This window comes from Littorina saxatilis, linkage group LG12 (genome assembly GCF_037325665.1).
Source record: "Littorina saxatilis isolate snail1 linkage group LG12, US_GU_Lsax_2.0, whole genome shotgun sequence".
Lineage (NCBI taxonomy): Eukaryota > Metazoa > Mollusca > Gastropoda > Littorinimorpha > Littorinidae > Littorina > Littorina saxatilis.
Genome location: NC_090256.1, coordinates 38,279,575 through 38,304,194, shown reverse-complemented (window position 1 = coordinate 38,304,194; position 24,620 = coordinate 38,279,575). Strand labels below are relative to the sequence as shown.

General features: G+C 44.2%; 1 protein-coding gene, 1 long non-coding RNA gene and 1 other non-coding gene across 3 annotated transcripts; 1 reads left to right on the top strand and 2 right to left on the bottom strand.

Annotated features, from left to right (window-relative positions):
• Nucleotides 1–431: 431 nt before the first annotated feature.
• LOC138981875 (ATP synthase subunit beta, mitochondrial-like) lies at nucleotides 432–24,458 on the bottom strand. The gene is made up of 10 exons (XM_070355016.1): nucleotides 24,301–24,458; nucleotides 22,335–22,511; nucleotides 20,029–20,203; nucleotides 18,899–19,020; nucleotides 17,834–18,018; nucleotides 17,124–17,282; nucleotides 7,801–7,923; nucleotides 6,915–7,127; nucleotides 2,249–2,450; nucleotides 432–764 (listed from the first exon to the last, which is right to left on the bottom strand). Exons 1-10 carry the CDS (start codon nucleotides 24,413–24,415, stop codon nucleotides 667–669), a joined length of 1,569 nt encoding a protein of 522 aa, XP_070211117.1. The 5' UTR covers nucleotides 24,416–24,458; the 3' UTR covers nucleotides 432–666.
• On the top strand, nucleotides 2,465–6,526 carry LOC138981878 (uncharacterized). The gene is made up of 2 exons (XR_011460728.1): nucleotides 2,465–3,166; nucleotides 4,334–6,526. It is a non-coding gene; the product is annotated as an uncharacterized lncRNA (long non-coding RNA).
• Nucleotides 15,554–15,672, bottom strand: LOC138983404 (5S ribosomal RNA). The gene has a single exon (XR_011461140.1). It is a non-coding gene; the product is annotated as a 5S ribosomal RNA (ribosomal RNA).
• Nucleotides 24,459–24,620: the final 162 nt, after the last annotated feature.

Here is a 24,620-nt window from a genome sequence, read left to right as displayed (position 1 = left end):
TGTGTGTTAAAAATGTGCTTGGTTTTCTATTCCTGTTCAAATAAATCATTTTACAAATTACTAGCTGCAACTGCGACTCAGAGTGCCCTTAAACGGTCAAGGGGGCACAATCCGGTTCATTTTACATCACAGCCTTGCGGAGGATATAAAAGTTTGCTCCCTTGGTCCTTCCCGCATAAAACTTTTCCTTGTTCTTGCATGCAATGGCTTTATCAAAGCTAGTGTTAGGGCATCTCTGCCTTACCCAAAATGCTTAACAGGAAAATGTTTAGAAAACTCCATTTTCACACACACACATTTTAAAAAAGAGAAAGAAATACTGGAAAAGAGAAAGCTGAAAGAGGGGAAAATGAGAAATTATGCAAGGCAGAAAAAAACACCCAGAAAACGAAGGGTCGCATTACCCATTCCAACAAAAATTCCACGCACCCTCTGTCTCACACCAACGTTTATTTTCAAACAAAGGTGCAAAATACAAAAAAAACCTCCTTCACGTTGGCAGCACAATATCTACACTGTTAATTCAATTAAAGAGTTTGATCACACATTCGTCCTGAACCGGTACGTTTGGGTACGTATGGGCCCTTGAGAGTAACACTCGCACTTGACGGCACACAAACTGTCTCTGAAAAGACAACAAAACTAATGGCTAGTAGATCTCTGGGTTTAATTCTGCTCTGTTGCCAGGCGCTCAGCCTTGACAATGACCTCATCGATACCTCCAACCATGTAGAAAGCGACCTCTGGGACGTTGTCCAGTTCACCTGAAAAACAAAACGAGTCAGTAAAAAATAAGCACTTTTGAAGATGGTATTAGATGGAAATTTCAGGTATTTTACCGTTGAAATGTGATTAAAAGAAAATAGGGTCAGGCAGTCAAACCTTCCTGTTCGTGTTTACATTGACACTTTTTCATCAAAGAAAATTACTTGACGAGATGATTAATTCGACTTGCTACCATAAAAAAGTGCTTGAAGAAGTGTTTGAAGTGTTTGTAAGTTGGCTAGCATGATCATTGAACAATCTAAACAAATATATATATAGATATATGCATATTTTGAACAGTCGTTATCAAATTCAGACTTCTGCATAACTTACAGATGAAGTCTAGAGAAACAGAGTTGTTGAATGCACTCAGAATCTTTGGATTACAGCGAGTTGATAATGCAAGGTTTCAGAAACTACCCTTTCTTGTTTTTGATTTAAGATAGTTTGTTATAGTAGTCTCCTTCACATCATTTTCAAATACATCTGCACATTAAGTAAAGTAAAGCAAAACCTCTTACCAGTAAACAATTTCAACTTGATATTAACTAAATTAACTGGCAGGCCCCAGACTCAAATTCAGCAGCAAGGCACACACGGCTGTTCCTGGACTGCATTTTAGTGCGAGTTAAAACAAGAAGAGCAAACGCTCGATCGAGTCACTTTCGCAGTTCTGAATATTATATGAGGCATCAGATGGACAGGAAGAAATTGCTATTCACAACACAATGAGTCACGTTCACATAAAATTTGAGCCCGGTCACTTTTATAGTTTCCGAGAAAAGCCCAACGTTAAGTTGTGTGTTGCCGAACAGAAAAGGCTAGTTATCTCCCTTGTTTTTCTGATAACGTTCGTAAAAGGCTACAGATGTAAATACTTTGATGTAAAGAATAATCCTACAAAGTTTCAATCACATCCGATGAACTTTGTCAAAGATATAAAATGTCTAATTTTTCCTTTGACGCTGACCTGTGACCTTGAAAAAGGTCAAAGGTCAACGAAACCATCGTTAAAGTGTAGAGGTCATTGGAGGTCACGACTAAACAAAATATGAGCCCGATCGCTTTGATAGTTTCCGAGAAAAGTCCAACGTTAAGGTGGTGTCTACGGACGGCCGGCCGGCCGGACGGCCGGCCGGACAGACTAACACTGACCGATTACATAGAGTCACTTTTTCTCAAGTTGACTCAAAAAAAAGGCAGAGGCTACCAACAGCTGCAGCCAGCACACTTAAGCTTGCCCGTTATACCAAAACGCTTCCGCGCTACATGGCTAAATGGTAATTATCAGTGTATGGCTCCGAGTGAGCCAGCACTGCAGTGTAGAGCGGTAGTGGGAAGGATGCTAAAATAGCTCAGACTGCCTGCAGCTAAGGAGGCAGAAATGAAGCCCCAGGAACAGCCGTGAGAGCATGAGGGTGTGCAAGCCCCCAGGTCTTGTACAAATCCACCATGTTTTGAGTCCACCATCGAGCTAACTTACCAGCCATGATTTTCTGGAATCCAGAGATGGTGTCCTTGAGGTGGACGTATTTGCCCTCAGAGCCGGTGAAGACCTCAGCCACCTGGAAGGGCTGGGAAAGGAATCTCTGCATCTTGCGTGCGCGGGACACAGTCAGCTTGTCCTCCTCAGACAACTCGTCCATTCCCAGGATAGCGATGATGTCCTGCAGGGACTTGAAATCCTGAGAAACAGACAGGGATGCAAAAACGGTTGAACTTGAAAGATGTTAAGGCGAGACCGGGCAGGCAAAATGAGTTATTTTTGGTCTCATACACCTTTTTGGGGTTGTTGCATTTTTCACACCTTTGAACATCCTGGAATGCATTCAATAATCTGCTTTTGTCATTTTAGACATGTATTCATGTAAATAAAACCATTTTCAAACCGATGTTTTGTTGTTTTTGTCTGTGTTTTATCAAAAAAATCGAAAAAATGGTCAACTTTGGATACTCCGTGCTGGTAAATGTGCGCACATGACATGACCCTTCGCTGTTCAAACTGTGTGGAAATTTCCGTTCTTCAAGATGACGTCATCACCGTTGGGGAATTTCCGTTGACATAGGCACAAAGAGAGAGAATCCGTTCCAACCGAAACCCCGGAATTAATATATGCAAATATATGTAGGTCAAAGGCATTTGGCGCAAGCGCAGTAGACAACTTATCAGTCCCCCGGTGTCAACAAATCCATGACGTTTTCACCGATTCAGCAGCATTTTTCAAAGTTTTGAGCTGCGGAGAACAACCCTAACATTGGAAATGTTCGGCATAGTGGCAAGAAATATCAGAGAAAGATGAACCAGCAGCAGCGAACAGTAGAAGGAAGTAACAACACTCCGAAATGAACCAACATTATCGTATTGAAGCAGACGACATTCTAAGATTCTTGACTCGACGAGGTGGGTTTTGCTTCTTTCTCTTTTCGATCTTGTTTGTTTGACAACGTGATTTATTGCACATTGTTATGTTGTTGTTGTTGTAAGAATGTGTTAGGGTTTGCAGGTAAATGATAAACAGTTTGTGTCTGAAGTATTTTGCGTGTTTCTTGATCCAATTTACTGACCATGCTGCCGTCGCACCCCCCCCCCTCCCTCCCTCCCTCGATCATCTCTGTGATATCGTCTTCACAACCCCTATTTTATTGTTCTTCGCTGGCCGGTCCTTGAGAGCTTACTATGGTGTAACATGTCATTATTCTTTGTCTGGGGTCAAACTGAGAAGCAGCATCTGAGCGATGTACGACTGACACAGTTTCTGTTTCTGGTCATTGACCGTAGGAAAATAAGTACCCTACTAGAGAGCGTTCTCTAATTCTAAAGGATTGGTTTACACCAGCATGGCTGACCAACCTATCATTGACAGCAATATTGTTGTCAAATCTTTTCCATTAACTAAGGAATAAAAAAATAGATCCAATTTACTTCACCAAAGAAAAAAAAAGAGTTAAACTAAAGGACTGGGGATGCAACTCATGAATCAAAAGCATAAAGATCACCTGCAAACAGTGCTAGGTTTAGGAAATCTGAAAATGTATACACACACACAGAACACACACACACACACACACAAAACAGACAACAGACAAGAAACAAGCAAATACATAGCAAGTGTGATGAAATAAATTAATTTTAAAAGAAAAATATGAAAAGAAAGAAAGAAAGAAAGAAAATAATTCAGCTAGTTTCAGTATTAGTTCCTGTGTGTATGTGATTGTGTGGTTACTCAAATCCCATAGTAAACTTGACATGTAAATTTTGTGATAGGGGCCAATTAATGAATGTCTTTTGTGTGTGTGTGTGTGTTCGTCAACCGACATATGTGGGTACGAGCCGCTGAGGTGGTTGTAAGAAAACCCGCCTGGTTCAGTGGTTGGGGGCTGATTGGGATTTCTGATTTACCGGCCTAGCCAAAAAGTTGAGGTACACCCCATGTAACATGGTCATTTGCAAAATAAAGTACAAGCACTTGTTGACGTTTATATTGAGTCTTAAATTTTGCAGCTTATTACAAACAAAAACCATGGACAGTTGTATCAAATATTAAATCAGTGTTTGTGTATTTATTAGGTTGGAGCAAGGGGAGAGCCAGTCCTCCTGTGGTGGCAGCGAGGAGAAAGATTGACCTGATGGAAAAGTTTGCTAAACCGGAACTACCCTCTTCCACAGCAGAAACATCAGCTTTGCCATCTTCTGACCAACCATAAGAAGATACAGATACTTTGCCATCTTCTGACCCATCACAAGCAGATATGGATACTGGTACTGTGCAACGTCACTCCGCTGACATGTGTTGGGCTTTTGTCAACATTGATCAGCTCAATCTTTTGCTGAAAGGTCTATATCCTGTACTGAATGCTTGTCTGATAGCAGTCTGATTATGAAAGAAGGTGATGCATCAGCCCAAGGATTTGCACAGGCCCTGCATCTGGAGTGCATATGAGTGTCCATTCAAGTCTGCAGTTGTTTACTCTTCTCCCGGTGTTTGCAACGCTTCGGGTGGTAAAGTTGCATTTAAAATAATCCGCGTATGACCATGTTGGTACATGGAAAGGGACATTCAGCTTTACAGAAATTTGCTGCAGTGTTAGGATTGAGCACAGAAATACTGTAATTAAAATGTTGCAACTTTTGAATGGCTTGATAGCTTTGTTCCATTTGTGTATATATAATTATGTAATGCTGTTGATGATTTGTGAAGCATCATTTCTATGCAATGGAATAAGAAATCAGTGCATCCGTTGGGTTTTTATGAGTCTGACAGTTTGGTTCTGATCAATATTTTCATATCAGCACAAACACAGATAATTGACTTTTTTAATGTTTTCATATGATTTTTTTTTAAACAAAAAAAATCTGATAATTTGATTATCAAATCATTTCTCCTTCATAGTTAAAGTGTTATTCTGGTTAAAAAAAAAACCACCCCATTAATTCAAGCTCTACTGTGGTACTAGTTTACCGGGGTACTAGTGAGACTCTTTTACATGCTGTTTTCTCTACATGTAATTTGAGACAAAATGTGGTAATTAAAATGTTGTAACTTTTGAATGGCTAGATGGATTTGTTCCAATTTTGTATATGTTGTTTATGATTTGTGAAGCACCATTTCTGTGCATGGAATAAGAATACAGTGGATTCCTTGTGTTTTTATGAGTCCGACAGTTTCGTTTTGATTCATATCTGCACTAACATAGATGAGTTTTCAAATGATTTTTTAAAAAAAGTCCGGATAATTTGATCGTCAAATCATTTCCCCATCATAGTAAAGTGGTTATTCTTATAAAAACATATCAATTCAGGCTGCACTGTGCTACTAGTTTGAGGTACTGGTTGGAATCTTTCAAATGCTGTTTTCTCTGAATGTAATTTTCAGACAAACATCTGTAATTAAAATGTTGCAACTTTTGAATGGCTTGATGGATTTGTTTCATTTTTGTTTATGTTGTTTATGATTTGTAAAGCGTCAGTTTTGTGTATGGAATAAGAGTTAAGTGCATTGGTTGGGTTTTTATGAGTCTGACAGTTTGGTTCTGATTCATGTTTTCATATCGGTACAAACAAAGATGGTTGTTTTCATATGATGTATATAAAAAAAATCCTGATAATTTGATTGTCAAATCCTTTTCCCTACATAGTAAAGTGGTCATTCTGATAAAAACATATGAATTCAGGGTGCACTGTGCTACTTGTTTTTTTATGTACTGGTTCAAATCTTTAAAATGCTGTTTTCTCTGAATGTAATTTTCAGACAAAACGCTACAATTAAAATGTTGCAACTTTTGAAAGGCTTGATGGATTTGTTCAGTTTTTGTATATGTTGTTTATGAGTTGTACAGCATCAGTTCTGTGCATGGAATAAGAGTTCAGTGCATTGGTTGGGTTTTTATGAGTCTGACAGTTAGGATCTCATGTATTTTTCTTATCAGAACTGAACCGGTAACTGAAAATGCTAAATTAAAATAATATATTGCTTAGAAATGCTTTTCGATGCACAGAATTATTAAACACACACATATTGCTGCAAAGAAGAAAAATTGGATCAAAACATGCACTGGTTCACAAACTGCAACATTTTAAAAAAAGCGCATTTTATAACGTTTTTCTCACATTTTGGTGAATAAAACCCCCCAAAATTGCTTTACACTCAAAATTTAAAATGGTTTCCCTTAATTAAGTTATTCTGCTTGCAAAAATCAAACAAACAGCAAACTGTTTCCAAAATAAAAAAAAAAAGTGCCCGCCTACCCTGTCTCCCCTTAATTGACAAATACAATGGCTGTAAATTTAAGACTCATTTGACAGCAACTACAGAAACATTGCTAAAGGTACGCAACAAAATTGACACTCTCGAGGTTTGTTTCAAGACTTTTCTTTAAGCGTGCACCTAAGTACATATTTTTGTCATGTTTTCAAGACATTCTATCTGAAAATTTCAAGAAAAGTTTACTAGTTCTCTCTTTTAACTTATTTAAGACCTTGCTTTTTAAGATTTTGGACATCTGGGTGCCACTGTATAAGAAACACAAACAGGGAAACAATGCATCCCTTTTAAAACCTCGCTTTGTTAGATCTTCTTCTTCTTCTTCTGCGTTCGATGGCTTTGTTAGATCTAAAAAGAGGGGTTTGACTGTACAAAAAACAATGTTACCTGGAGGATCTTCTGCACGGCACGGGCAGTCTTGTAGTGCTCCTCTCCCACGATGTTGGGGTCCAGGATACGGGAGGTGGAATCGAGGGGATCCACAGCAGGGTAGATACCCAGCTCGGCAATACCACGCGACAACACAGTGGTGGCGTCCAAGTGAGCGAAAGTGGTGGCAGGGGCAGGGTCAGTCAAATCGTCAGCAGGCACGTAGATAGCCTACACAATGGAGGAAGAAAAGAAGAAAAATAGTACTGGTGAAATATTTTTCTTGGCACACATACTCTCAACCTTAGCACAGGAAAAGTGTTAGATGAAGGCATTGTCCGGAGTTAACCCCTTGGACGTGACATCACATACTGAACAAGAATGGAGGGGGAAAGAAGAAAAATATTAGTGGTGAACATTTTATCTTGGCACACACAATATTTTCAACCTTAGCACAAGAACTGTGTTATATGAAGGCATAGCCCCGAATTAACCATGTGGAAGTGACATACATACTGAAAGAAGAGAGACTCAGTAGAGAGCATCTTTTTTATGGTCTTTGTGTGACAATGTTTGTTTTTTACAAATGATTATACAGCGCTTTAACCAGGGATTAACCCTGGAGATATGCGCTTTAACAATATTATGTACTATTATTACTATCTTGCACATAAATGATTCACTTTTTTAACTATAACATAACAGAGTAATGCATGGGTGGGACTGAAAAGTTTCATGAATCCTGAACCTCAACCAAACCACACACACATAAAAAAAAGACACAAAAAGGCAATAATCGAATCCGGATTTCCGGCATATACCGGAAGAATCCCACCCATGGAGTAACGAAAATGAAAAGCGATGGGTTTAAAATGCAGATAACACCAGACACTAAGCGGCATACCTGTACAGATGTGATGGATCCCTTCTTGGTGGTGGTGATTCTCTCCTGCATGGTTCCCATGTCGGTGGCCAGGGTGGGCTGGTAACCCACGGCAGAGGGGATACGACCCAGCAGGGCAGACACCTGGACAGACATACATTTTCATGAAACATCTGTGCAATGTCACAACTCGGTAGCTAAATTTAACACAGAGTATGACAGACTAAACAGGAAAGAGGGGGGTTGGGACTGTAATAAATGTAAACGTCCACATTAATTAAGCAAAACATCGATGTGGGAGCTACAGCCCATAAACGCAGAAGAAAAAGGTAGCTTAACTCATTCGCTGCGTGTCGGAACTGGAATTACGACACCTGTGTTTAGCGTTGGCCGCGTGACTGTACTTGAGTTCCGACGGATACCAAGAATAACGGTGTAAACGGTCCTGCTGACCAAGGGAAACAACCCCTGCAATGAACTTCCATCTGTCTGCAGTGGAACCATTCACTGTAAACAGTTCCTTCCCTTCAATTGTTGGAATTAATTTGATTTTGTTGACAGTGTGCGACCCACGTGTTTTGACTTTTCCAAGATGGCGGATCGTTCTGCTGACAAGACGTAGTAACTTACAAAAAGAGTGCTAGAACTTGTTATTCAGTACGGTTCTGATCTTGACCTTAGTGATGATAGTGGAGATGATATTTTATATTCTGGTGACGAGTTTGTGCCAATGGACGATCATTTGGGTGACGATTCGGGCAATGAAAGTGTAGATCATGACATTGTGTATGATACAATACAATACAATACAATACAATAACTTTATTAATCTCTAAAAGAGAAATTGCATTGCTGAACGTTTGTGTCCGTAATAATAACATACATAAAACATTCAAAATAAACATTTGTTCTTTGTCCTGAGAAAATATAGCACATTGGTTATCACATAAGAAAGTATATATTAAAAATAAATTAACATGCATTCACCATCAACAATGCACAAACGAAAGTCAGCGCCTTGCCGGTTATCACATATTGTCTAAGAGAGTAGAATAAGAGTATATAATCATGCAAAACAAAATCAACAATACTGAAACAATACAGAACACTGACCCCGTGCATCAGAGCGACAACACCAGCATCTACCGCCCCACCTGAGAATTGAAGATGTGAATTGCAGATGGAATGAACGAATTTCTGTAGCGTGATGAACCCATGACGTAGAAAATTGTCTGTTTTTTGCTTCAAAGAGGTAGTTTGACTGGATGTGAAGACAACTAAAGGTATGTTCTTTCAAATGTTTCATATATTTTCTAAAAGAGCAAGTTTCAAACTTTGCAAAAATGTAAGGTAGGCAAAGTTATTTTGTGTTGATTTTTTTTTTTTAAATGGGTCAAAATTGTGCGATTTGAGGGAACACAGGGACAATTTAACAATTTAGACGCGCCTCGATTATGCTTGACACTCACCAGATCAAGTTTATTTGACAGTAATTTTTGTTTCTGATTCACCTGCAACACTCTGATTCACCAGCAACACTCTTGACATTTGAAACAGTGCATATCAGCTTGATTTTGTGAGAAAAAGTACTGCAACAGTGAGTTACTGGTGTTTCATTCAAGAAAATTTTTTTTTTTTTTTTTTGCTTCAAATGTAAGGCTTCTTTTTAAGCCTACTGTCTATATGATACTTACCGAGACAGTACTATTCTTGCACATTATCTATTATAGGCCGAAAAAATTGGACAAAACGCTGAGTGGGTACAATTATCTCCCATAACCATGCGCCACCGTGGATCCCAAGCACTGTCCGAGTGCTTCCCCCTTACAGGATGTAGGTGGCGCGTCCTCTTTCTTTATGAGCTGCAGACCCTCAAAAAGCCCATAACATATCAAGAGGGGAGGCGGGAGGGAAACTCTAATAGTACTGTCTCGGTAAGTATCATATAGACAGTAGGCTTAAAAAGAAGCCTTACAGTCAATATAACACTTACCTCGACAGTACTATTCTTGCACAGAATACCAGAGTGGTGTGAGGGTGATATGTAGAGTATTAAACTCCTTAATCAAAATCACTTAAATCCAAGGATTAAGATACCCAGGCAATTTTCGAACAGTACTACCGTAAAAGAAAATATACCCAAGAAACATACCTTAGACTGACGTGACCATGCTGGCAACCACTGCTGTGTGGTGAACTCAATGTCAAAGTCCAGGCCACTCAAAGCTTGAATACCACTGAGTCTACGGCAAGTGGCTAAAGCGATGAGGAACAATTAGTCTTAACAAGAAGAGCAAACGCTCGATCGAGTCACTTTCGCAGTTCTGAATATTATATGAGGCATCAGATGGACAGGAAGAAATTGCTATTCACAACACAATGCATACCTGAAGCATACCTGTGACCTTGAAAAAGGTCAAAGGTCACCAAAGCAGACGTCAAAGTGTAGAGGTCACTGGGAGTCACGTTCACATAAAATTTGAGCCCGGTCACTTTTATAGTTTCCGAGAAAAGCCCAACGTTAAGTTGTGTGTTGCCGAACAGAAAAGGCTAGTTATCTCCCTTGTTTTTCTGATAACGTTCGTAAAAGGCTACAGATGTAAATACTTTGATGTAAAGAATAATCCTACAAAGTTTCAATCACATCCGATGAACTTTGTCAAAGATATAAAATGTCTAATTTTTCCTTTGACGCTGACCTGTGACCTTGAAAAAGGTCAAAGGTCAACGAAACCATCGTTAAAGTGTAGAGGTCATTGGAGGTCACGACTAAACAAAATATGAGCCCGATCGCTTTGATAGTTTCCGAGAAAAGTCCAACGTTAAGGTGGTGTCTACGGACGGCCGGCCGGACGGCCGGCCGGCCGGACGGCCGGACGGCCGGCCGGACAGACTAACACTGACCGATTACATAGAGTCACTTTTTCTCAAGTGACTCAAAAAATCAGCAACTTGATACTGATGCCTGCCAGGGGTTCAAACTCATTGCTACGCAGGAGTTTGAGGACCAGAAAGACATCCCCTTTGGGAAATGAAACCCGAGGTTTAGACACCGCTGCATTGCTAATACCCGAAAGGACATTAGCGATGAGGGAGGACCTGATCAAGTGTTCAGGTCTGCGACCAGTAGCGGCCGCAATCGTGGAAGCGATGGCAGATCTGTATCCAAGAAGAGTCTTAGAAGAAAGACTCTTCTTTTGATACACTTCCACCAGGAAGTTGGCCAAGTCCTGTGTTGAGGGATAAAGCGGCTTTATCCCCTTGGACAAGGCGAAGGTGGCCCAAGCTCTCCAGCGTAAGTCGTAGAGCTGATTAGTTGATCGCCTCTTAGCGTTCAAGGAAAACTCTACTGAACTCTTGTGCAATCCTAGTGCAAGCAGTTTGGAGCGCACAAGAGCCATGCGGTCAAGCACAGACTCTCTGGACGTGGATGAGGGAGGCATGATCGAGGCTGGAGCAGACCTCCCCCGTCCAGATCCAGAGGTAGAGGGTCTACGTGGGTGAGACCGCGAAGATCTGGAAACCACGGAGCTGTTGGCCAGTAAGGCGCGACCAAAATCAGTCTTGGTCGTTCCTGCAGATATTTTGCCAGCACCCTCGGAATCAGAGATGTCGGGGGATAGGCGTAAGCATCGAGGAGCCTCCACAAGAGAGTGAATGCGTCCAAGTGGAACGCATTCATGTCTCGAAAGGGGCTGACGTACCTGGGAAGCCGAGCGCTGAATCGAGTTGCGAACAGATCGATCAGAGGACGGTCCCACCTTGCCCACAGACGCTGTAGAACGTTGTGAGCGATGGTCCATTCTGTGGAGAGAACCTGATCGCCCCGACTGAGAATGTCGGCCAGGGAGTTCAGTTTCCCCGGAACGAACTGGACTGACATCCGGACCTGATTGGTCTGGCACCAGAGCAGAATCTCCTCCGCCAACAGGGAGAGGGACCGAGAATTGGTGCCCCCCTGGTGGCGAAGGTAAGCTAAGCATGTGGTGTTGTTGTCCCCGTTGAAAATCAGAGGGGCCAAGGACAGGCCGAATGGGAGGGCCCGAAACTCGAACACTGTGCCCTCCCAAACGAACCGGAGCAGATGTCGGTACCCCGGGGCCACCAGGATGTGGAAGTAAGCATCCTGGAGGTCCCAGACATGGCCCAATCGTTTGGCCGGATGGCCAACCGGACCGACGAAGGGGTTTCCATCTTGAACTTGCACCTGTGAAGGTACAAGTTCAAGGTGGAGAGGTCCAACACCGGCCTGAACCGGCCGTCCTTTTTGGGGACGGTGAACAGGCGGGAGCAGAACCCCGGAGAAGGCTGAGAAAGGGGGTAGACCGCCTTCTTCTCGACCAACGAGTTCACCTCGTCCTGAAGAGCCTGCCATCTGGCAGGGTCTCGAGGAGGGGGGAACGTCCAGGGTAGAGCGGACAATGGAGGTTGTGACGACAGCGGTAGAGAAAACCCCGACCACACCACCCTCAAGAAAAACTGGTTGGAGACCAGTCTGCCCCACATGCCGCGGGCCCGAAAAAGGGAACCGACGGACGAAAGAGGGGCAACTTGAGGGGGCGTCAACGTAGGGCCGGGACTCACTGAAAATTCTGCTGGCGGGCAGGCGCAGGCTTGCGACCACCCCCCCTGGTGGTGCTGCTTCCCCTTACCTGTCTGAGCACCCTTCGTCTTGCTTGGGAACGCAACAGGCGCCTAAGAGGAGGAAGAAGGAGGCAGTGAAACTGGCTTCTTCTTCTTCTTCTGAGGCTGGGAGCTGGAGGTGACTGTAGCACTTCTCTTACTCCCCGCCGCCGTCGCCGAAGCAGCGAGGCCAACCATCAGAGAATCAGTGTTCCTCTGGCGTGTGGACTCCACCACAGAACGAACAGTGTCCGGATGAAAGAGGGAAGAAGGCTGAGGAAACGTGTTCCTCAGACTCTTCCTCATATCCGGAGGCACTATAGAAGTAGGCAGAAAATGATCACGGAACAGGGCCAATAAAGTGGACCCGTGTTCCAATGGCCAATTCTGCCGCAGACGTCACGCACGATCGCACGGCATGCAAAGCCCGATCCACTCGAACCGTGTCAAGGACCCGAGTGGAATCGGACTCTGCCCGATCGGGAGGGTCCAACAGTGTGGACAGCGTGCTCATCCATGTCAAGGCCTGTGATTGGGCCTCGACTGTGGAAGAAACGGTGGCCTCAAGATTGTGGAACGAAGCAGAGCTCAGTTCCACCTTCTTGACCGAAGGCACCTCCCCAACGAACACATCACCGTCAGCCCCACCCTAAACACTCGAAGTCTGGAAAGGGAGAGTTCGAGAGTCAAAGGGAAAATGGAGGGACGAAACAGATTGGACACGAGGAAACAGTGGAGGTGCGCCTCCCGAAGGAAAGCATGGCACTGAACCCGCGTCCTCCCGAGGAACATAGGTCGCGTTTGCACGTGAATCTGTACTCCTCAGGCGATGTGCTGCCGCTTCCACCGTGGCACTAAGACTAGGGTGGAACGCGAATTGCCGTGAGCCTCCCGTGCCCGGGCCGAAGCGGACTCAAAGGACGAGAGGGCGTCTCAGGGAAGGACGTCCTGAAACTGTTCAAAACGTCCTTCTAGCTGTGCGAGGACGAGCCTCCTGCCTCTCGTCCTCAGACCCCGGGTCCACGTCCTGTGTGTCAACACTAGACGACAGACGCTTAAGAGAGGCATCCGTGACGTCAAGACGCCGCGTGATGTCTGTCATGTACTGTTGGAAAGTACGAAGCATAGCTTCGGAAGTTCCATCAGAAACCGGCAAGGGTAGAGGATCAGTGTTAACCTCAGGGCGACCCTGATCCTCCTCCCTATCGTCCTCCGACTCGCTCTCCTCTTCACTTCCCGACAACTCCTCAAAAGCAGGAGTGTAGGGAGCTTGAGGGGGAAGAGCCGAAAGCGATGAAGCAGGCTGTGAAGAAACGCCCACAGAAGCAAGAGGCCGCGAAGACCCCTGCCCCAAAGACGAAACGTCTCCAGCAGCCGAAGGGGGAGAAAAACAACAACCCTGCGACTGTTGGGTCAGCCCAGCCAACAAACCCCCGCCATTTATAGACTGAACAGGAACCCATCGGGTCTGATCAGAAAAGAAATGGTCCGGTCCGGTCGGGGGTGCCGATCCGGTCCGGTAAGGTGGTCCGGTCCGGTGCCGTACCATCCGGAGGTCCCGTTCGGCACCGAACCATCGTACCCACAGAAGTGTTCGGGTGGTTAGGTCCAGACGTGGACATACCGTACCATCCGGACCCGTAGGTCCGGTGGTCCGGTATGGTCCGGTTCGGTGCCAGACCATCCAGACCAACAGAGGTGATCGGGTGGTCCGGCACCGGACCATCCGGACCCGTAGGTCCGGACCCGTAGGTCCGGTACCATCCGGAGGTCCTGTTCGGCACCGAACCATCCGTACGCACAGAAGTGTTCGGGTGGTTCGGTCCGGGCGTGGACGTACCGTACCATCCGGAACCGTAGGTCCGGTTCGGTGCCAGACCATCCGGACCAACAGAGGTGGTCGGGTGGTCCGGACCGTTCCGGTAGGGTGGTCCGGTGTTCCGGAGGTCCCGTACGGCACCGAACCATCCGTACCCACAGAAGTGTTCGGGTGGTTCAGTCCGGACGTGGACCTACCGTACCATCCGGACCCGTAGGTCCGGTGGTCCAGTTTGGTGACAGACCATCCGGACCAACAGAGGTGGTCGGGTGGTCCGGCTCGGACCGGACCACTGGTCCGGCTCGGACCGGACCACTGGTCCGGTACCGGACCATCCGAACCCGTAGGTTCGGTCCGGTCCCGTAGCATCCGGAGGTCCCGTTTGGTACCGAACCATCCGTACCCACAGAAGTGTTCGGGTGGCTCGGTCCGGACGTGGACATACCGTACCATCCGGTGCCAGACCACCCGGACCAACAGAGGTGGTCGAGTGGTCCGGTCCCGACCGGACCACTGGTCCGGTACCGTACCATCCGGACCCGTAGGTCCGGTGGTCCGGTGTGTTCCGGTTCGGTGCCAGACCACCCAGACCAACAGAGGTGGTCGGGTGGTCCGGTCCCGACCGAACCACTGGTCCCGTACCGTACCATCCGGACCCGTAGGTCCGGGGGTCCGGCAAGGGCCAGAGGTACTGTCCCGCACCGGACCCTAAGGTCCGGTACGGTCCCGTACCATGGGTCCCGTCCGGACCAAACCCGGAGGTCAAGTCCAGTCGGGACCCGTGGGTCCGGTTCGATCCCGACCCGTAAGCCTGGAACGTTCCGGACCCTTGGTCCGGACCATCCGTCACCCGAACACCAGACGCTAAGGAATGGCGTGGGGTCAAGACGGTCCGGTCGGAGGTGTCGGTCTGAGCAACAGAAACAATGTTCCCGTCGCCCTGACCATTCGACAGAAGTACCACGTTCTGTCGAACACCTCCACGTCCAGTAACTAGTCGGCCGGAGCGTCTTATCAAGAGGGACAGCCACCAGTCACACGGACGTCAGAGGGAACCGTAGTAGCAGTGGTCGTAGGCACGAAGCCTGAAACCCCTGCCCCCACAGGACCGCCCTGAACGGGGTCAATTCGCATCCCAACCCCAGCGGGGAGGGAATTCAGAGACCCCGTCATCTCCTCCGATCTCCCCCCCCAGGAGGCCGAAACTACTGTCGAAACAGCAGCAGACGACCCAGCGAGGGAGTTCAGAGGAGGACCCGTGTCCCTCCTGGCTTCCACAGCGGTGGAAACCGAGGAGGGCACAGGAGAGGCACCGGAAAAGGAAGATTTTAATGCCAACTGCACCCGGTGTTCCCAGGCGGTCACCCATCCAAGTACTAACCGGGCCCGACGTTGCTTAACTTCGGTGGTCGGACGAGAACCGGTGTTTTCAACGTGGTATGGCCGTTGGCTGTCAAAACCTGAGTCTCTCCAGTAGCCCCTAGATCGGATTCACCAACCCCCAAAGAGGGTTGGGAATCGACCTGCCCCCGGATTCGAGCCAGGGAGGAGAAGGAAACCTTCCCCCCAGGCTTGAAACCGGGAGGAGCTGAAGCCTGAGACTGAGGGCCGGACAACGGCGTCGAAGGGGGGGAAGCCTGTTCCACTGAAGGAGAAGGAGAAAAAAGCTTTTTCTTTCCCCTCGACCTTCCCCGAACCTTCGACGGCGCAGCCCCGCCCGAAGTCCCAGGCTCAAGCCCAGCCTGTTTGAGCAAGCTCGCATTGAGCTTGCTCAAACAGGCTTTCTCCGCCCTCCCTCGCCGCAAACGCAAAGCGTTTGGGGAGGGAGAGTCGGAGCGCCGAAAGGTCCCCTTCTCCGTGCGTAAAACATGACGCTGGGCGCCCGGAGAAGGGTTGCCCCCGGCAGACTCTGGTTCCGTAGAACCAGAGCCCAAAACAGGACGAGACATCCTACCTCGCCCTGTACGTACCCTTAAAGACCGAGAATTAACAAAATTCAAAGAAAATTTAGGTCAATACTCAAGTGAATGCGGCGAAACGAGAAGCAGACGACCGGTCACCACGAAGTAGGACGGGAGGCACGCCGAGTCCGCCACACAAAAACGGAGGCACAAGTTGAAGGAAACACAACGTAGCCTCAAGCCAGAAGTGGAATAACACACAATAATCCAACAGGTGATAGTCCACACAGAAAAGAAGCCTCTTAGTCCAAAATAATCCGGGAGCGTAGCAGAAACACAGCCGGTCTGACACGCGCGAAAAAAGAAAGGGGGAAGCACTCGGACAGTGCTTGGGATCCACGGTGGCGCATGGTTATGGGAGATAATTGTACCCACTCAGCGTTTTGTCCAATTTTTTCGGCCTATAATAGATAATGTGCAAGAATAGTACTGTCGAGGTAAGTGTTATATTGACTTGGATATTTTGCCTGGATATGAAGACAACAAAAGGTATGTACTTTCAAATGTTTCATATATTTTATAAAAGAGTAAGTTCCAAACTTTGCAAAAACATAAAGGTATGTAAGGTTATCTTGTGTTGTTGATTTTTTATAATTTTTTCAAAATGGCTCTAAATCGCGCGCTGTCAGGGAACACAGGGGAAATTTAGACGCGCCTTGAATGAGTTAAAGATATGAACGAGAAAGGGGATTCATACAAAGGTACAACCTTCCGAAGTCGGCCACAAACAGCTAGAAATTTCTACAGGTGTATACATCTGAGAACGTCCCGAAATCTTGTGAACCAGGTCTCAAAAGAGTGGGGAGTTGTAAAATGGAGGTCAAATTACACGGTATTATTAGGGATTTTACTTCTTATAACAGAGACCCGACTCTTCCATGATGGAGGTTAACTTTCAGTCCCTAGCAGGCAAGCCAAAGCAGATCTGTTCATTGTCTCACCTCTGAACCAGCCTGTGTGAATCTGAAGATGTTGTCGATGAAAAGCAGCACGTCCTGTCCCTCCTCGTCACGGAAATACTCCGCCACGGTCAGACCGGTCAAGGCCACACGGGCACGAGCGCCTGGGGGTTCGTTCATCTGACCGTACACCAGCGACACCTGTAACAAGTAACAACAACCATCATATTAAGTGGGTATTGGTCGCCCTGGTTTCAGTTCCAGGTGGAATGGTTACAAGCCCAATTAAACCATTATTTATGTAACAAATGCCTCCATGTTCTTACATTCTCTGCGGACCAGATGGTACCATACCAAAACTGATCACATGAGACTATCACAATCATTTACCCATGCTAATACTAAACTTTGCCCATAGAAGCCCTGATCATTCTCTTTAGACCCACTATGGAAGAAATCTATCAATTCCCAGTCTCAAAGAAGAAAAGATCAATTAGACCTGGATTGAAAATGTGTATGGGTCTCCTGGCTTTGTTTGACGGGAATATTGATGGTCAGATGACTATTACATGTCAAAACTATCGGGCGGTTGACTGGACAGGGGTCAGACCAATGCGCCAGATGAAAAAGGTATGCGTCAATGACCCAAGACCGAGGCCTGGGCACAACACTGCATTCCTGATGAAATTTTCAGACCTTACACTACCACAGGTAAATGTAGTAAATCACTAAATGTCTTCGCTCATACATACCTTGGAGGTCTCGTCAGTGAGGCTGATAACCTTGGAGGTGATCATCTCGTGGTACAGATCGTTTCCCTCACGTGTGCGCTCTCCCACACCGGCGAAGACAGAGTAACCTCCGTGAGCCTTGGCGACGTTGTTGATCAATTCCATAATCAACACAGTCTTGCCCACGCCAGCACCACCGAATAGACCTGTGATAACAAAGTGCAAGTGATTTTAAAGACAGTTAAAAAAACTGACATTTAACCTCTTCACTGCCACAGTATAACAGCATTTTGGTATTGCTGTGTGCCAGGGCAAAATTTCGCTTTCTTCGGTAGGTTCACTAATCTGTTCACTGCTCGATCATTTATTGAGATATCTCTTAGATCTTTGGCATGTGTTTTGCTTATACCCTTGGCTATTATAGGATGACATGATCATTGGACTTTGTTTGTGATTGTTATAGTAAAAATTGATATGACCATTTTTGTCAAAAATTTCAGTTTCCGGACTTACACACACACACATTGCAGCACGTAAAACCACACAAAACACTGCTAAAACTGGTGTCAAACATCAGGTACTCACATTACAGCCCATAAAAGTATTCTGTGTGGTAATCCATAAATCACTTCTTGTAGAGCTTCCAGAACACTGTATCGCTTGAAAACAGGTCTACGAGTTGAGGTCCGACTTTCGGCCGCCATTGTGAATGCTATAGATAGGTTCTACATTTCTAACACAGCTGTCAACACGTGGTAGTATGGTAGTAACTTATCCGAACTGTCTGTGGGAAAGAACTGTGTTTAGAACCCCTACAAGAAGTTGGACAGTGGTTACCTCCCATTTAGTTTTCAGAAATGTCCTGAAATGTTGACACAAATCCCACGTACGAGATCCTGTTATGGGCGTACGACAAACCGAAAATGACCACGTATTACATACGGGGTGGGCAGTGAAGGGGTTAAGGGGAAACACGGTAGTGAATTTTCTTATAAATTTCTTGACGCTGGTTTTAAGTCTGTATAAAACACTATCAACTGCAGATACTAAAAGGTACTGAAGAACATGAAGGTGAGAGAAACTTACCGATCTTTCCACCCTTGGCATAGGGGGCGAGCATGTCGACGACCTTGATGCCAGTCTCCAGAATTTCCTGCTCCACACTCATGTCAACGTAGTCTGGGGCTTCCGCGTGAATGGCAGCAAACCTAAACACATCACACATTTTGTTTAAGAAAACAGCCCATGCTTGCAACTTGCCCACTCACTCCTATAGACCTTTTCGGTATCTGAGCAGCTCTCGCGAGACACGCCGGCTCTTTGATATAATTATGCTTAAAACATCGCGAGAACTTCGAACCTTGGCTTGTGCAGCTCGCACGAGATCGCTGTACCGCATGCCTTGCTATGCTCTGAAGTTTGCGAGAGATTACGAGAGCTTGGAATACCGATAGGGTCTATTACTGCCTGATAAAAACCGAGGGCTATCAATCAGTACCCAAGTCAGAACCCTCGCCTACGACTGTAAAAATCTGGGAAAAGCAGGTCTGAAAAGAGAAGAGTCTTATACATGGGGTAAACTTAAAACCATATTGAACAGAAAATCTGATAATGCAAGGACTTGAAAGGGGAAGGTCTTAAAGCCGATGAGTCAAGTTACTCTGATTTTCACTTCCAGGTGCACGGAGGCCCTAGGACTTCAGTCATGCCTCAGACATCTATCCACTTAAAATTACAAGTATACCAAGTTTCATTCAACTTCTTGCAAGTTGTCAAAAATTGCAATTTTTTTTACAAATCAATTTTGATCATTATATAGACAGGACAGCATAAGAACTCGATCAGACCCTGCACGTGAACTAATTACGCCAAAAGCCTACATGGACGTCTATTAGCCTTGACGAAAATGTTTTTGTTTGTCTGGGGCAGTTTACGTCAAGACTGTTTGATTACATAACATTTTAAAAACAATATATTTTCTTTACCCATTTTGGCATACCCCACACAGCCTTTAGTCTCAGAATGCGATCACAAGAAATGTTGATTGCATTTTGGCAGAAGATGCGAGCTGACATATCGCAGGTTTTGTTTGGCTGGCAACACTGTAGTGGAGTCATCTGTGTGGTGTGTAAACTTTGTGACTTTATATCCTTATTCGTGACAAAAAGAATTTGTTTTTCCGGCGGAGCAGAATCTTTAAGACAGTGGCCACTCACTTGTCTGTGTCAACTGGTCCCCTCTCGTCAATGGGCTCGCCGATGACATTGATGATTCTGCCCAGGGTCTTTGGTCCCACGGGGATCCTGATGGGGGTGCCAGTGTCCTTGCAGGCCTGGCCACGGATCAAACCCTCCGTACCGTCCATGGCAATGGTGCGCACAACGTTCTCACCTGCAACACAATAAAGTATCATCAGAAAACAATCAAGTATCATCAGAAAACTATCAAATATCAGAAAACAAAAAAGTAATATCAGAAAACAAAGTAATATCAGAAAACAATGTATCATCAGAAAACAAAGTAGTATCAGAAAACAAAGTAGTATCAGAAAACAAAGTCTGACAATGGGCTGTCAGACTGACATCCCGCAAAGTCACGGATAAGTGGAAATGTGTTCCAAAGTCAGTGTTTTCAATGTACGGCTCAAATTGTGAATGTTTTTATTCAAATGTTAATTTTCGGAGATTAAAGGGGAGTGAACTTGTCAAATCCAAATTTTGGAAAATTGTTTTGAAAACCTGGCTTGATAACAACGTAGGCTTATGTATTGATAATAATTTATTTAATCCGCTTTTATGGAATAACCAATGTTTTGCTTATGCCGGAAATGTACTGTATTTTGAAGATTGGGCGAGAAAGGGTCTTAATAGCGTACATGATGTTTTATACAGAAACGAATTTGTTTCCTATCAGTTCATTTGTGATGTTTTAGGAAAATCCCCACGGAGAATTTTGGAATATAACATGGTTCGTGCTGTTGTTCTGAATGTAATGCACAAGACGATGCACGGAAAGAAAGAAATTGATTTGATGGATATCCCCTTATATCGTGGTAAGAAAGTACATAGCGCACAACAGTTTAGAAAAGAATTAGTAAGGATGAAAGTTGTTGAACCTTGTGCAATTGGCTTTTGGAGGAGGAAATTTAATTATGAAATTGATAAGAAAGATTGGCTGACTAGTTTTGAATCGGTTAAAGAAACAAGGTTGCGTGTATTACAATGGAAATTACTTCACAATATTTATCCCACAAACATTATGTTATGTAAAATGAAAGTTGTGGAGGACAATGTCTGTTCATATTGTAGTAATAGCGTTGATTATATAGAACACTTTTTTCTCTTTTGCCCAGTGGTGATTGAGTTTTGGAAACAGATAGAATTTTATATTTGGGTACATCTGGATAAACAAATAGAGTTAACAGTGCACAAAATTATGTTTGGTGTTAAAAATCGAAAAATGCAAGCAACTCTGTTGAAAGAATTGAACCGTATAATTTTGGTTGCTAAAATGTGCATAAGTATTTATAAAAAAACAAAGGCTTCAATGCCTCTCTTTGTTTTATTCGAAAAGCAATTGCAGATCAGAAATATGAAATTATGACTTTTATTCCTCTTTTTTATCTCTTTTATTTTTCTATTCTTATTTCCTTTATTTTTTTCTCTTTCTCTTCTCATTTCTAGATACGGACCCAAAGTTACACCAAGATGTATATAGTGGATGTCATACTGTGTTTTTTGTGTGTGTATAATTATAATGATATGCATTTTAAATACATATTTCAACAGAAAAAAAAAGAAGAAAAAAGCTATGGTCTAAGCAAATAGTAACACAACCTTGGGGCAACCAAGGAAATATGTCTAAGGGTACAAGTAAGAAAAAAGTTTTTCATTAATTTTGATACTATATACTTTTTGAGTGGTAAATGTTGAAGGATGAAAGAAAATATATTGTGAGTGGACGGATGCATGTTATTCATTAAAAGCCCCACAATGATGTGCTTGGCAAAAAAAAAAAAAAAAAAAAAAAAAAAAAAAAGAAAACAAAGTCTGATCAGAAAAATTCTGCTGGGCCACGGTTACTTCTGACCCAAGACATTTTCTGTTATAGATCACATCCTCAGTTTTTTTAATTTAATATGTACAGTGGAACTACACTTTTAATACCCCCGATTTAAGCCTTCCTCCCTTTTTAGACCCTGCTTTCTCAGATGTTCTGTTCGTAATATAACTTATAAGACTTAATTTTCTCAGATTTCAGAGATCTTAAAAACAAGGGGGGGGGGGATGATGTTCCACTGTCATAAACACTAAGTTCTAAGGTAACTGACTGTATTTTGTAAACATTTTATGGATCGTATCCCTCAGTTATTCACATCCATCTCTTGCATTGTGAAATTGTCCATTCCACACTTTGTCGTGAACAGATCTGCAAATGCTTCTCTTTAAAAACTTCCGTATATTCTCAAGTGACATCTTATAACATAATAAATTACCCCTACAGCATCAGTGCAACCACATACCCAAGTGCTGGGCCACCTCCAAGATGAGCCTGGGGGAGCGTTTCTCCACCTCCAGGGCATTGAGGATGGGGGGCAGGTTGTCGTCAAACTGCACGTCCACCACGGCACCGATGACAGCCACGATGCGACCGACGGCGAGACCGGGTGCAGGCTGGGCGGCCTCCTTGGCATAGCTTCCTGCAAACGCACATATTTTCGTCAAATGGATTCACACACGTATCTACTAAGAAACAAACACACTCTCACAGCATATATATTATGTCCTTATTCATTATCAGACCTGTTTACCCTCATTTTACCTTAACAGAAGATCACTCAGTAAAAAACAGAAGAATCCAGCACAGATGCAGAAGAAAATTTGTCGCAGTCAAATATTTTTGCCTCCATGGCAGATTTTGAAGTCCGAACCGAGGTGAGTGCAGAAGGCATACTTCTCCCCTTGATTTGAGGGCACAATACACGGAAATAGATTGTGGTACTCTGGCCGATATTTTTGCAAATACAGCTTCTTTTTCGTGATAGTTTCATTTTTATCTTGAGGAGAATCTTCATCCATTTCGGTTTCATGCTCGCGAGCACTGCTGCCACGTTTTCTCGCAGACATTTTGCGTGGCCACGTGGCGTTCCTTTCCCGTTCTTCAGTGCAAAAGAGTGCCCGGTAGTTGTCTCCCCTGTCGCTCCTAAACCAGTATGGGAATGATGCATATTGGTTTAGACCGTTTGGAATGCAGAAGATCGTCGATGTTTCCAGCGGAAGAAATGTTTCGGAGACGGAAGAACGCTTTGAAATTCGGAAGATTCTTCCGCCAAAAGCGGAAGGTAGGCAAGTCTGCATTATGGTTGTACAAAGGGTTCATCTGTATACAACATGCCATAAAGAAACCAGTCCTATCTTTAACATGATTAAGTTTCTGGCAGTGGCACGGGACATGACCTTCAATTAAAAATGAAGGTGATACTGTTTCACTTTCAGGTATCCTCATTGATACCCTACTTTCTAAGTAGTCATTCTTGCTTGGAATTACGCCTCAGGTGCACTTCTACAAAAGGATTAGTCAGCACAAATTCAAGTTCCAACAGAGTCAAACACCCTCACTGATCTTTAACACATTGACAAGGTCATAACTCATATTCAGTTCAGAAAGTGAAACTCAGCCTCAAATGATTAAGTTTGATATCAACTTTTACAAGTAAAGAGATTAATTACTCTTCAGATGATCATGAATAATAAATTAAAATGGGAAAAAAACCACCGCTCCAGAAAGTTCTCTGAAAGACCTCACTCAGCACATTAACCTGCTTTACCAAGTTTTATATAATAAGGTGCTACATGACAAAATGTGTGATACTAATATTTCAAGTGTGCTTTTATTTATGTACTTATATAAACAAAGATGCAGACTTTACATTACAAAAATAATCTGAGCAAACCACAGGACAGCCTATCTGTTACTGTTAGTGAGTGTTATGAATGATGGCAGGGACACTCATTCAACAAGGCTGAAGATTTCATGCAATAAGTGGTGAACACTGCGATTGTGTTGCGACGGCTGAAAACGCATGACATTAGAACAAACTACCAGACTGTAAATGAACCACACATATCTACCTGTTTACAGCCTCAATTGATCTCAAAAGCAAAGTTCGACTACATGACCTCTATTTCACCTGGGTGGCAGGCTACGACTACTGCAGAGTAGTGTAGTCCGAAACGAGGCCAATTTCAAGATAAACCGGTTGAAAATAACCGATTATTATCAAAGCACTGCATTATTAAGATGTAGTATCTGCAACAATAGTGGTAATCAACAATGCATATCTTGTTCCAACTGTCACAGCAATGCAAGTCTGAAGTGACCGGCTGTTGTGAAGGACACTTGTCCAAGTCTTTCGTCTGCATAGAGACATTCAAAAACGTGCATACAACACAAGCACAACATGTATCAAACTTAAAATATGTACTTACGGTTGTTGAACACTGCAGGTAACGTTCTAGCTGCTGTCTGTGGAATTGATGGGGATGTAAGGGCACATTTTGTTGCCCTTACAAATCCCGTACACGCTTGCTTCATAGCATGCATGATGGCGACCCGGCTAAGGAAGAGATCACGTGACTAACTTGTGCTGCTGGGAAAAAAATCCCTTCGTCGACAAACCACAGCACACAATGAACAGCTTCAGAAGAACTAGATGTACTGCAGAAAGTCACAACCTGAGGTCGCGTAAGGCGAAATTACTACATTAGTCAAGCTGTGGAACTCACATAATGAAATTGAACGCACTGCA

Excerpts from the sequence above, each read along its gene's own strand:
- LOC138981875 (XM_070355016.1), bottom strand. The coding sequence starts at position 24,415 with ATGCATGCTATGAAGCAAGCGTGTACGGGATTTGTAAGGGCAACAAAA. Across the intron at positions 20,204-22,334 it reads GGAGGTGGCCCAGCACTTGG|GTGAGAACGTTGTGCGCACC; the intron begins GTATGTGGTTGC and ends ATTGTGTTGCAG. Across the intron at positions 2,451-6,914 it reads CCGTGCAGAAGATCCTCCAG|GATTTCAAGTCCCTGCAGGA; the intron begins GTAACATTGTTT and ends TCTGTTTCTCAG.